Source organism: Alligator mississippiensis, chromosome 3, assembly GCF_030867095.1.
Source record: "Alligator mississippiensis isolate rAllMis1 chromosome 3, rAllMis1, whole genome shotgun sequence".
NCBI classification, from domain to species: Eukaryota; Metazoa; Chordata; order Crocodylia; family Alligatoridae; genus Alligator; species Alligator mississippiensis.
The window spans coordinates 78,986,377-79,000,712 of record NC_081826.1 but is presented as its reverse complement, the minus strand read 5'-3'; the positions used below and the strand labels follow the sequence as shown (position 1 = coordinate 79,000,712).

Genomic DNA, 14,336 nt, shown 5'->3' with positions numbered 1-14,336 from the left:
CGTCTTCAGAAGTGATAAGGAATTGATGTTGGAAAGTAAAAAATGTAGTTTTTTTTCCTGGGAGAGATGCATTAAAGATTTGTGGTTTTCCAGTGTCAATCTTCAGCAGCCAATGACTGTGAATGGCATTTGGTATTGAACGCTACTGCAAGCAAAGAAAGGATTCGCTCCCTTTTAGGGACTTCAGTCTTAATTTGGTTCTTATTATTTTGATTGTTTTGTTTTTAAATTTGTCTCTCCTATAGTCTTCCACCCTGTTGAGTGTTCCTACTGCCACAGTGAGAGCATGATGGGATTTCGGTATCGGTGCCAACACTGTCACAATTACCAGCTCTGTCAGGACTGCTTCTGGAGAGGGCATGCCAGTGGTTCCCATAGCAACCAGCACCAAATGAAAGAGTACACGTCATGGGTAAGGGAAGGTTCATGTATTGCTGCAGACTATTTGAACTCCAGCAGTCAGAGAGAATCCTGAGGATGGAGTTGGAACTGGCTGATTCAGTTGCTTTATTTTGCAAAATATAAAACCTCTGTTGCCAATATAGATAACCAGCTCTGTAATAGAGACATCACTATTGTGGTCTCTGTTCACCATTATATTTGGAGGTGAGACATTTTTTTTGAGTCTGGATTTGAGCAGTTTAACACTGTGCTGGATGTCAAGACAGCTGCAGCAGGGTCTTGGAATAGAGTGCTATTTTCACAGTAAGTGCTTCATTTCTGTGGGACCCATAGAAAAATAACTGTTAGCTTTTCTCCTGCTTGCTCCTTTTGATATGTTAATGGATATGTGTTAATGAAATTACGGGGAATATGAAAGCATCATTCAACTCTTTGTGAAATATGTTTTAGCAAGTGATTGAACTGTATGTGTGTAATGTATATTTATCATAGTCCCATCACAATAGCTTTCAAACAGTTAACATCATTAGAGTCATAATAAATGAAGCAATAGAAATAAGCACCCACCCACCTTGACATTGTTAAAAAATAAAATGTCATTCATACCCAGCTGGCATAAATGCTTCAGCAAATAGCCAAGTCTAACCCCTTCTCCCAGAGGTCATCAAATCTGGGCTCATCGCAGCCCAAGAGAAGAAGTAAGTTTCTAGTACAGATGTACAGGGAACTAGCTGGTCTTTTATGTAGGAAGGATGCAAACTATATATACACATGTGTATTTGTAGGCAAAGTTGCCAAACACATTTCGAATAGTTAAAACTCTGATGCTTGAAATAATCTGCCTGCCTGATGCTAATGGTGCATAGAACAGCCAAGGGTTAAAGACAAGGTGCACTATTTGATTAGTATGCCAGTCGCATGGCTCTGCACTGCCTCAGAGTAAGTCTGGGTCTACAGATGTCCTCTGGGCTCTTACAGTGAGTGGATATGGTTTGCCTTTTGTTTAGACTTTGATTAGGACTGTCTGCCATGCAGCTCTTGTCCTCATCCTTTAATCACACATTTGTGAAGTAACATCTTCTCTTGCTGCAGCAAGGGTGGTACAATTAGGCAAATTGGGGAATTAGGTGACTTCATGTGAAAGTGCTTCAGAATCCTTGGTAGACACAGCAAAAAGTTCCACCAGCATATATGGCCATTTTCTGCTACTACCCAAATGTTTTCACTGCAGATGTTAATACAGTATTTAAATACAGGTCTCAAGTTGCCTTGACACTGTGTTTGCTAGTGTTCTTTCAAAGATCATATCTATTTCACTTATGTTTTGTGAACATTTTTTTATACTTGGTCTGCTTTTTAAAAGTTAGGTTTTTAAAGTTTAAAAGCATGTGCACACACAACATTGAGCTGCTCCAAGAGATTGGAGATGTGGACTCATTTATGTGTTTGAAATAAAACTCAACATGAGTACATTCAGAGTCATGTTCCTTCTGTAACAAAGTAGAATGAGAGCTCTAAATTGTTCACATTCATTGTAATATGTTAGCTGGAATTCTGATGATAAAAATACTTCTTAATATCCTGGTTACAGTAAGAACTTTTTACATTTGATAGTGCCATACATGTTGAAGCACTTTAAAAACTCTAGCAAATCAAGCTTCTAACTTCTATTGATATCGAAGTAGTAGTATCCTCCATTTTACTGGTAGAAAAACAGTCCCAGAGAGATCAAGTGGCTTATGGGAAATCTATTGTAGAATCTAGAACAGAATCCAGTTCTCAGCTATGTGTGATAGCTACAGGACCTTCTTTCTCAGTAGTGAAACTGATATTTGAGAAGTTATTTTACTGTAGAAGTCATCCTACTATATATATGCTTGTAAGGGCTGAAGGTGTGTGGCTGTCCTAATCATTTAAAGCTAGCATTACCTTGTATTGCAGTCTGGAGACTTGTGGGATCCCAAGTATCCAAGTCTTGTGTTTGTACAATGACAGGTGATGCTCATTCTTTTGGGAAATAATGGAATTTTTTAGGGCTTTTTCTTTTAGCTTTTTGTCTCCATGTCCATGCAGTTCTGTCAGTGCTGGGCCTGAAATTTCATTGCCCTTGCAGCATTTTACAGTATAGTAGAGGCAGCTGCTTCTAAAGGAGGCAAGGAGAGGGGCTTTAAAACAACAACTGAAGTATGAAAGAAGCTAGTGCTAAATGTATGCATATGGGGAATACTACAGAGGGAAAGAACCCAATGGACCCGTTTAAATGTATGCCACTGCTTGAAAAGCAGCAGCTTTTCCTAGGAGCCTGATGTGAAGCCCCTTTCAAGATCAAGGGAATCTTCCTAGTGACCATGAAATTTGAATCATTAGACCTCTAGAGAAGGGGGAAAGTTTAGAATATGTGACTGTAAGTGTTGGCGCTTCCTTTTGTTTTGTACTTCCTGTAGTTTTAATTTAGAAACGGTTTACACCTTACTTGTCCAGATTACCTCTACCTTCCTTGTTCCTCCCAGAAATCACCTGCTAAGAAGCTAACTAATGCACTTAGCAAGTCTTTAAGCTGTGCTTCCAGCCGTGAACCTTTGCACCCAATGTTCCCTGACCAGCCTGAAAAACCTCTAAACCTGGCTCATATTGTGTAAGTATCTGTGTGCTGTAGAGAAGTAACCTTTGCTCTAGCTGACACATACTGTAGTTTTGACTCTGATGGAAATGGAAGATGGCTGTTGCATATCTTGTGCAATGAATCAGACGGATAAATTTGAATCAATTTACAGGAAGGGGATATTCTTCATAATATCATTCTGTTAACATGAATTTACCTTTGCTGTCCAGGATGCATTGAAGTTATTGAAAAATCATATGGAAAATATTGATAAAACTGATGCAGGTATTGGGACATAACCAAGTGGGCAAAGAGGACAGAAGGATTCTTCAAATTGTATATAGTTTCCTGGTTTAGGGCTTCTGGATTTTTTTTTCATGTCTTGCCACTCTGGATTTATTATTCAACCTCCAAATGTAGAGGTAAATGTAAAACAGCAGTTTCTTGACCTAAAGAGGGGGTAACTAGCTATTTTAGTCTGAAGTCAGGCAGAAGCTACTTTGACCTAAGGAATAATAATGTATGTGAAATCCTGGCCTTCAGACACATGAAATCCTGGCCTTGTTGAAGTCAGTGGCAAAGTTCAATGGAACCACATTATCACCTTTGCTCTAAAACTCTATAGTTCAGTGTGCAGTTGTTCCTTGTTTTAGATTCTGGCTAGTTGGTCTTTTTCAGTTTACTCAATGATTTGTCTCTAAGTTTTGATAAGTTGTGAAAATAACATCACTTTCCCAGTCCATATTTTTTTAATTTAAAAATTCATATAAAGTAGCCAACACTATGCTTTCCTCCCTAAGAGTCAAGGAGGAACTCAAAGCAGATGGAGACTTATACTTGCACAGGGTGGGAAAATCACCTCTTTAGTGATGGGTATCCACCATTTATACTAGTGGTGAATTAGATGTTCTCATTCAGGTGTTCTGTAGCTTTGGGCTCTCTGGCTCATTTGATCATGAAATACATCCTTTCTGAGACATTTAAAGCAGATATAGTACAACACATGGGAAAAAGTGACAAAGAATTAGACATGGTGAAATAATTCATCAGACTGCAGGAATTTTTAAGTATTTCTCATGGAGGTGCTCCAGTATCTATCATAGTATCATAGTTTTTTAAGAAATATCTTCTTTGTAAATCTCTCCATCAAGCCATTGATTAAAGCAACTTGGGCAACAAGCATAACATTTTATTTGCATGGTATACCTCTGAATCGCTGGGAGACCAGACTTTTTTCTTTTATGTTGTTATTCTGTATTTCCATCTGTCAATACTGAATGTGTAAAGTGAGGAATACAAGCAGCATGCTGCACAGTGGTTGCAGCATGGTGAGATGGGGGAACTCCCTTAGCCATCTTTAAAATTTTTAAATAAATCATACTGATCTTTGCATGGTCAAAACAGGAGCTTTTCTAATGCAGCAACAGTGTTCTACTTTTAAAATGTGAGAGATCTCTCACAGATATTTAATTTTCATGAGATGCATAGAACTGATCATTGCTTAAAAGGAATTCATTGCTTTATAAAAATATAAAGATGGCATATTGTACTAAGGAAGAGAGAAATTTGAGATTGGCTTGCTCAGATTCCATTGTGATAAGCATGGTATAAAAGCCTGAACACATGGATGGATAGATAACAGTTTAATAAGGTAGGACCTGGTCATGCATTAGAGAAAGCTTCAAAGTGAAACTAAAGATTTTTCTCTATGTTCACTTCCTCAAGTCTCCAGTAAGAGACATCTATCTATATCACAGACAGCATGCATCAGTAGCAGTAAATACAGGGTAATTGTAAAGGGATTAAAAAAATTAAGAAAGGGAAAGAAAAAATACTGTAATTGAATAGGATCTGTTTCAAAATTTTTGCCATAAAATTAACAACTTGTCTCCTTTTTAATACATAGATATAATTTAGTGTGATTGCGCATGAGGATAAGAGGCTATCTATTTTGTTTTATGATATAGTTTACCCTTATTGTTAGATTGAAAGCAATATAACTATATAGAGTATAATGGTACATGAATGAAAAACCTGCAAGTTATAGAGATAGCATGATCTTCAGTGTAATTCACATAAATTAACTGAGGGGAAAGATATGCTACAGCAATTTACTGAGAGCATCTTCTTGCTGGTGTGTTTTTTATTTTTAAATATGATGGAAGATAAAAGGTATGAGGAGAAACGGCTCTGGGCAAGAAGCCAGGCAAAGGGATTTTTTACAAATACATTTAATGGAAGACTTCTTGCAACAAAAGAGTCCTCTTTTTCAAGACTTGCAGTTTTACAGAAGGTCTTTGTCCTTATTATTGCTCTGGTTTTTTTAAAGGTAGTAACCATTCTTTTTCATTGTTCTCTTCCCACCTTTGAGTGCACAGAGCAGAAGAGCTGTATCATTTTTCAATTTTATGGGCCCCACTCAACATTTTCAATTAAAACTACAGTAGACGGCAAAACATATCAGATGTACACAACACTGGACCATTTAGGGTGAGGCAAAAAGTAATTAGTAATGTGCACAATCCTGTATTAAAGGGTGAATTTGAGGATTATGAGAGTTCAGCTTATGCAAGCATTTGTAAGGGTGTTTTTGTTTTCCATAAACATGATTGCCAACCAAAAAGAAACCCCAAAACATGGGGAGAACCAGTGGTATTAATAAAATGTCCTGGTGGGATTTTCTAAAACATGCCACAGTGGTCTGACTTTGTTCCCATGAATTTAATGTGAATAGATTGGGTCAGCACTGAGCACTTTTAAATATTCCCACCATTTTATATTGTAGATATCTTCTATAGCGCATATATGTGTGTGTGTGTGTGTGTGCACACGTGCATGTGTGCATAGGTGTATATATACAGTATCTGGAAGCTGGACAGCCCAGTGCTATACTATATTAGCTATGCAATAGTGCATATAGCAGTGGTGGCCAACTTTTTGGCAGGAATACCAAAAGTTAAACCCCACCTGTTCCCTGGTGTCACTCTGATCCCTGCCCTGCGCCCCTAGGATATCTGATAGAGTTTGTGACCTGGGGTTCTGGGAGGAAGGCAGAAGGTTTTGAGTGCCTGGCCAAGGTGAGCAGAGTGAGTGCAGGGTGTTGCTTCTAGAGATGTCACCTCCAAGAATCAGATTAACCCTTTCATGGCCCTGCATCCACCACCATTTTATATGGTAATTGAGGATCCAAAGTCCTTAGTTCAGTGGTGGCTTCAGGGACGGGGAAATGTTAACTTAGTTCTTCTCACTGACACCTGACACCTCCTCTTTCAGTGGCATCCTGCCTCTGCTCTGCCCAACACAGACAGAGGCTCAGACCCCTGCCTCCTCTAATGCACCTCCTTCTACTGAGCATCTGGGGCAACCATGCCACACAGAGCAGCTGCCTATGCCACTTGCTGCATGCCTGCCATGGGTTAATTACCCCTGACATACAGAATATGTTCAGTTAGTGTCTGGGCTGCTTTCTGCCTTCCTTCAGGTGGGTTGTTTGGGTACTTTAAGTTTCTCCACATTTGTGGGTCCCTTCTCCAGAAGCTTAGCAATGAACTAGGAGGCTATTCATTCTGATCAGGTGCTATGTTAGAAGACTGTGCATCTGAGATTAGAATTTGTCCTTGATTGTCCAGGTGATCTGTCATCCATGTCTGTTGCACCTTTTTATATTTAAACATGTCTGTGATGCTCAAGTTGAACTTGAGGAAGGTGAAGATGGGACAGTACCCTTAAAGTTATCCTGTGAAAGCCCTAATGGATGTCAATAAGAGTTTTCTTGATATGAGAATTAACAAGGAAACACAGCATACAAAGCAAAAGGTTTGATCAAAACATGAGTAGGGACCTACTTAATTTGCATTTTTGCAGATTTCACAGAAACCACGAAACCATGAAAATTGTCCATGAAATCAACTTAAAAAAAACTTAATAAAAATAAAAATAAAATGTTGGCTCCCCAGTAGAAGCCAGGTCCTCGCTGCCTCATAGTCCACCTGGGAGGGGAGGGTGCTGGCTGGCAAGGTGGCATGAAGGGCAGTCAGTAGCCAAGATGGCAACAGCCCCCTCCTCTCTCCTCCATACCCCCGGGCTTCTCCGTGAATCAGTGGTGAGGGGCAGAGTCACTGGGAAATGCCTGTGAAATCAACTCTTCATGCCATGACAAAGCCACAGAAATTCCTTTGTCTGGCTACAAATTAAGTAGATCACTAAACATGAATTATGGCTCTGATTTTCCAAGCATTTACACATACTAGTAACTCTGGACCTACAAACAGCCCTATTACCTAATGTGCATAGACTTTTCTCACATGCCTGTTTGCAGGATCCAGGAGCTAAGTTTGGCATATATTCGAAGCTCTATTTTTAGCATATACATTTTAAAATGTCATCTTAATTAATAGTCTCTTTTCAATTTCATTTTGGCGGCAAAAGAGATACTTGGTGAGTACTTTATTCTCCTTCAGCATGTTTTTTGGAGGAAAATTGAACTTGTAACATAACTTATATCTTGACTGTTGATCCCAAAGTGTTTATCAGAGTCCAACACAGAATGTATAATAATTCTTGAATATACATACTGGCCAATGGTTTCATCATCCTGGTTAAAAATGAAATGAACCATAAATGTAAAAATAACATGTAGCTAATGTGAAACACTGGCACCAAATAAATCAACAGTTTAAAATTCCCAGAATATAAGTAGCTTGCCAATTGAAGAAGACTACATTGTTCTCAATTTGTAAGAAAGTCTTTTATTATCAGTCTCCCCTGAATGATTTATAATTGCATTTTGGTGATGAAGCAGTTGAGGTCTTAAGCCCTGTGGGGTAGGAATGGAGTTTTTGTGCTGTGTTTGTACAGCATATAAGGGGCTCTACACCAGGACTGAGGATCAGAGGAACTGCTGCAAAACAAATAAATAATGATAATAGAATCCAGCAGTACCTGACAGAGCATTTTGATGCTTGAGATGTAATATTTTTGAGCCTAAGAGCTGCATTGAGGGTGGTTGTTCATCATGCTATTTGACTGGATATATTTCTTTTAAACTTGATATGCACAATTGGCCCTCTTAACATCAGTAGTATTAGTCAAGCAAAATTGATACATCTAACAACCTTGCAAGGAAGAATAATATTCTCCAGTTTCTAAGTGGAGAAACAAATGTTTAAAAAGAATAGGAACTAGAGGTGAAATCATGGCCCCATTGAATCAGTGGCAAAACTCCCACTGATTTCAATCTAAAAACTTCCATTCATTTTAAGAGAATTGTTTTTTCTGCCCACCTATTGTCAGCACAAATTGCTACAGGTTTAGTTAACTCACTTAGGTGTCTAACAAGTTGATTGTTAGGTATTTGGGAACCAAAGTGCCATCTGTTGCGTTCACCAAATAACTGAAGTTTTTGTGTGCTTCCCAAAAATTCAAGTCCTCTGGGTCTGAAGGTTCATTATCAGAATAATAACCTTGCACACCAACTGCTCCATGGTAACTGTCTGTAGGTATGCTCTTGTTTCACAATAAGTAAAAGTGATCCCCTTATGAAACAGGGAAATTACTATAAAATTACTTCCACACTGTACATCTTTGCTTCCTTTTATGAACTCACAGCAGCTTGTTCATAAGCACAGTATTCTCAGTTTCTGTGGATCCGTGAGTGAACGTCCAGCTAGAGAATTCAGTATGTGAGTTACCAGTCACAGCATTAGGCCAAAAAATGTAGCTTCTTATCATGAAATGATCTGAAAAGACATTATAAGCTTTTTTTAAATTGTTATGGTATTTCCACTTTAAGAAACCAAATTATCCCTTCAGAATTCTTGAGGAAAATATTTATGGTGTGATGTTATTTCCACCAAAACGTATAACCACCCTTGGTTATTCAAACTATTGTATGCAGCAATTTGGGCTTCTGCATTGTTCTGAAAATTGCAGTAAAGTTCTATTTTCTGAGGCTGGCTGTTGCATCCTTCTCTGTACTCTTGCAGAAGTCAAAATAAATGCATCTCTCACAAAGCCTGAGTTAAATGTAGCTTCAAGTACTGTACTTGTCCCAGAGGCACCTTTGTAATTTTAAAAACTTATTTTTTGTATTTCCAAAATGTTCATCACTTCTTTTCTCTGTACAAGAAGCGTACACAAATAGAAGAGAACTTGCCAGGCAAAGAAAACAAGAAACTAAACCCCAGGTGTTTTCAAATACTCAAGATAAACCAAAACAAGCAAAAGGAAAAGGTTTCCTCTAATTTTCATTTTAGTAATAACAGCAAATAAGCAATTTCAGACAAAAAAGTAAGTTGTAAGTTGACAGTCATTTTTATTCAGTGTGTGTTGGTTTAAAGGTTATACCTATGCAGCATTTTTGCACTATGGTATTTTATGGGCTATGCCTACACTACATTGATATAGTATCAGAAGGCTCAGCACTGGATATAAAACCTGCTTCAAAAGTTGGCTAAATACTCAAGCAGTTAAGCTGTCCTGAGCTCCCTGCTGTAGCAGCTGGACCATTATAGGTATTTTAAAGCTAGCTCAGGGATGTCTATATAATACTGCAGTCATGGTAGTATAGACCATGGAGTTTTAGGAAGATGATTCACAATACATTATTTTGTCAGATTAGAAAAATCATGTAGCAAATTGCTTAAAAGGTACTTCAGAACACACAAAAACCCAAGACGCATCTCAACCATAGTCCTCTTATCCTATGTTTTACTTACACACACACACACACGCTCTTACTTCAATTTGGAGCAATTATTTAAAATAGAAGACATACAGGCAATTTACCTTCAGCAGGAAAATCATTCGTCTTTATTTGTAAACACTATTGCTGTTAGTTTATTAAATCAAAAATGAATATGCTTAACTATTTTGCTTTCTCATAGGCCTCCCAGACCTGTAACCAGCATGAATGACACACTCTTCTCCCACTCTGTTCCCTCAGGAAGTCCTTTTGCAAACAGAAGGTGAGTTGTTTTCCAATTTACTTTAACCCAAATCATCTGAATGGAAAATAAATTTCTGGTCATTTGGGCTTAGGAAGGGAGGGTGGATTTTGTTCAGGCTTTTATCTATTTAAAATTCTCAGTGAAAAATGTGACTAGAAAAAGGCATGGGAACATCCCACATTTTTGGATTAAGTTCCAATTACTCAGAAGGGGAGCCCAATTTTGAAGTGTATACCTATGACCTAGGACATTCAGTTATACATTAACATGCTCAGTGGGTACTTAAATACTAACAGTATATTTTTGGGGGCCCTAAAATCACTGTGTAAGTTCCCAAAAATACCCAAGCTAGGTAGAGAGAGTCAAACAGCAGCCTAAGGCTGAATCAGTTCAGTCTTTGCAGGTTAATCAAAATGCACAGATTAAATTGAAACAGAAGTGAACAGATGTATACCTTTGATTCAGGAAATGCAGCCACATGCTTGCAGTGACTCAGGCCAGAAGCAAGGGGGTCCTAGAGCACAACTCTCTGGCTGTGTTCACTTCCTCTTCCTGCTGCCCCCAAGGTCTCTGGGACTTGCAGTCCAGAATTACAGCAACAGGACTCTGCAGGGTTTCTCATCACTTCCTCTTCCTGCTTCCAGGTGCCTCTGGGATTTGTAGTCCACAGTTGCAGCCAGCTGTAAGTTTGAGCAGAGGAAGGAGTGTTTAACCCCCTTTCCTGGCCCCAAACCCCAGCCAGGATTTGCCGGGGGTGGGGGCCATAGACTGGGCTGCATCCCCACCTGGGCTTGCCCCTTCCACCCCCTTGTCAGCCATCCCTCACTGCTCCAGCTAGGGAAGAGAGGAGTGGGGCCAGCCCTGTTCTCTGGGGCAGATAGCACAGCCAAGGACTGGAAAGCATGCTGGGGGACTGATTTTAACTTGAACCAGGAAGGGGTCTGGGACTGAAGTTTCATAAACCAGTTTGACCCAAATCAGTTAAGTCTGATACTACATTCAACCAGGTTTATCTTAAACCAGATTCTGCCATTTTGAAACTGGTTTATGTGCATGGAGCTTCTGTTCTGTTACAGGTTTAAACCAGTTTCAGATCACTTAAACCAGTTTATGTGTAACTTCTGTCCCTAGCCCCATAGATTAGCCACCTAAACTTTAAACTTTAAAAATTTGGCCACAGATTCTAAGTCATTTGCCAATGTCAAGGGGACCTTAAGAAAGAAGTTGGGTAGGATTTTTTTATGTTGAGTACTGTGTTAATACATTAATTTGTCATCTCTGGGAATCCAAGTTAAAATGTCTGTCATATCACAAATGGAAAAGAGTTTGATGCCTTCCTAATTCTACCTTACATGTCTGAGAAAGAAAAGCACTTTGACTGTAATACAGCCTTCTTAGTATAGCTTGTAGTCAAATTTTACTTGGACTTTATCAAAGTTGGCCATAACAATTTTTATATAATGATATACAATGTAGAATACAAGGATATATTTTTATGCTTAGTGTTGTTTGTCATTAAATAAAGAAGGACCTCATATAAGAATGCCTAGGAGCAAGCACCTCTAAACTGGAAGGGAGGGAGGTTCTAGATCTGAACTTTGCAGTGTAGTCTGAATTCACAGCATCATTTCTAGACCTAACTGAAAATATTTTAAACACAAATGATCAAATGGAATGAAACTGCAGCTACTTTTGGTAAGGTTAGGACATATTAAATCAGTGTTTAGCAAGATGGCAAGTCATCTTTTCAACCAATTAAACCATCCAGTATTTCATTAAAGTGTGCAACAAAGAAAGAAACATGTTGAAATTTGATGAACTTTTAGAAAACAAGACAGAATTCTCCAAAAATATCACTCCCAGGGTGTGCTACTCCATACATCGGTATATGAGCAGGCAGCCATAATGTGTGCAACATTTGCTACTTATTACATAATAATCAAAGTAAACTTGTCAATAGCCAAGAAACTAGAAGGGGAAGCACCTCCTTGTTGTAACTGAGAAAGTAAGCATGGTATAACCTATGGCTGCATTTGATTGCATCGTTCTTGCTTTGTGTGTCAGTGTTTCAGTGACCCAAAATAACCAAACATAACAGTGGCAACATGGGTATTTGTGGTTATTCTTTTAACACCAGAAACAAAGCCTATAATATAATCATGAGTAAAGATGTTTTACTACCCTAACAATTAAAATGGTTACTGAAAATTATTTGTTACCCATAAATTATCTTGGTTACTTTTATGCATTCAGCCACTCTCTCTTAACTAGTAAGAATATTTTTTCATTTTTTCTCATTCAATAAAAATATGCTTCATAATATAAGAAAGGAAGCCATAAGTAATTATTAATTACAGTATCTTCTATTATATTTACTGAATGCGTTTCATTTGACTTATGAAAAAAATTGCTTTTGTTGTTTTTATAAATTCAAGCTATTATTTTTAATGACCAGGATCCAATGTAGACGCATTCTTGGCCCTTTAGAATTCTGTTTCTCCTGAACACCAGAGGTGTCCTTTTTGCAGGAAATCAGAACTGGTGGATGGAAAACCTCTGTAGGACATGAGGAATTTTAAAAGGCCAGGACTTTAGGTAGACTGACATCCTGGTAGGTGGGTGATATGACATCTTTCCATCATGAAATATTCCTATGATGCCATGGTCATTTCTGGTTATTTTAGAGTTAATAATACCCTGTTCTGTAAAAGAATACCATACACTAAATCTCTTATAATTTTTTGTCTCCCCACCTCCGTGATATTTAAGTGTGTCACAGTTTGTTTTTTAATTATTTTTGTTTTCAACCTTAATTAAACTGAATCCCATCATTTTACTTTGTAAAAAAAAAAATTGTTCTGCCTAAAATAGTCATGAATTGGATTGAATGCACTGAATCCACTTTGAGCATGCCACTTTCTGTGTGTGTTTGCATAGGATATTAACAAGGTTTCATTGTTTAAATTATTCAGGTTACTTGAGGGTATAAATGTAGCCAGTCCTGTGGCTGATGAGCATTCTCTTATAAAGCTGTATGTAAATCAGCTTCACAACAATTCACGGTCAGTATGAGAGTACTAAACCACTAATCGTTGTAGTTCTGTAGCTGATGGACTAAATTACTAAAGATACTCTTAAAGGAAGGTTCCGAATCAGATAGAGAACTTCTGTGGCTTTAATTAGACCTTTATTGACTTCACTCTTAAACTTTACAAACTTCTCTTGCTTTTGCATAGCACCAATATTTCATTTTAGATTTTTACATAAGAACTCCAATTTACACTTTAACACAGAATATGTAGTAGAGCGCAGATTTAGTACCAAGAAGCCTGGCACCTCAACAATTAAATTTTAGGCATCTGGCTCCCACAGTGGAATCTAAAGTCCACAGGTAGGTATCTAGGCTTGCTATACAATGCACATGGAAAGTTAGGCATCTTAGAAAGATGATAAATAATGAGCTCTATGATGAGTCACCTACAGCAGCTCAATAGGGAAACACTAGGAAGTGAGCGAATCTGAAATCATTCCTTTCTTCAGAGCTTAGACACTTGAGTATGGACTGTGAGGAGATATGGAGTGAGCACCGCTATATCCAAAGCCTAGAGCCCTCTTCTGAGATGGGGGGGCACCTTTTGTGACCTGGCCCAAGATGCTGTCCCAGATCTCCACCCCCTGCACCGCAAAGCAGCCTCTCCCTTGCTACCAACCCCCCATTCCCTCTGCAGTGAGAGCTAGTGCAGATGCAGTAGAGCAACAGCTCCACAGAGGATAGGATGGGCACCATGGGGCCACTCCATGCAACTGATTTCCCATGCTGCATTGGACTTTTGCAAGCCTCATAGAACCTCTTTGTTTGCTGAATATGGCCTGTGGACCACAGGTTGCTGAACCCTCTTTTAAAGAGTTGTTGCTACAGCTTGTGGTGTGGTTGTCTTTTTTCTCAAGTGTGTAGTTACAGCTGTCAACCACAAAGTGGGAGGTCTATGTTTTAAGTTGTTTTCAACCTAGGGGGGTTCAAATCCACATTCCCAAACTATCAGAGAGCACTAACCACAAGGCTAGAGGTTAGACTGAGAGGTGAGTCTGAAGAAAGGAAGGAGAGGGAACTCTCTACCCTCACTGTTCCTGAGTGAATGGCTGCTCCTACACCCAGCACCTGGCATGAGGATGCCTCTAAGAACCTCCCCATTACCCATGGCTTGAGGGTTCACACCCCTCCCTACATCGGGGTTGAGGTCTGCGTAGATGCCCTTGCTAGTCTCCTGGGACAGCGTATCATACGTTACGCAGGTCATGTTAACATGGTCCCAATGATTTACCTGAGTGATTCCACCCTAGTTAACAGTGTGCGCAGAGGGCCTGGACATTGTGGGCACGCATTA

General features: G+C 38.9%; 1 protein-coding gene across 21 annotated transcripts in view; it reads left to right on the top strand.

The window, feature by feature from the left end:
• Window positions 1-14,336, top strand: part of DTNA (dystrobrevin alpha) — a 395,888-nt gene that overhangs the window by 297,716 nt on the left and 83,836 nt on the right. For 19 of the 21 annotated variants that reach the window (XM_059724115.1, XM_059724128.1, XM_059724116.1 and 16 more), the window contains 3 exons: window positions 246-412; window positions 2,913-3,037; window positions 9,889-9,969. In XM_059724115.1, coding sequence (XP_059580098.1) covers window positions 246-412; window positions 2,913-3,037; window positions 9,889-9,969 — 373 coding nt within the window. Of the gene's footprint in view, window positions 1-245; window positions 413-2,912; window positions 3,038-9,888; window positions 9,970-12,923; window positions 13,014-14,336 lie in introns of all 21 variants that reach the window. The other 2 variants (XM_059724117.1, XM_059724133.1) reach the window with 1 other exon arrangement.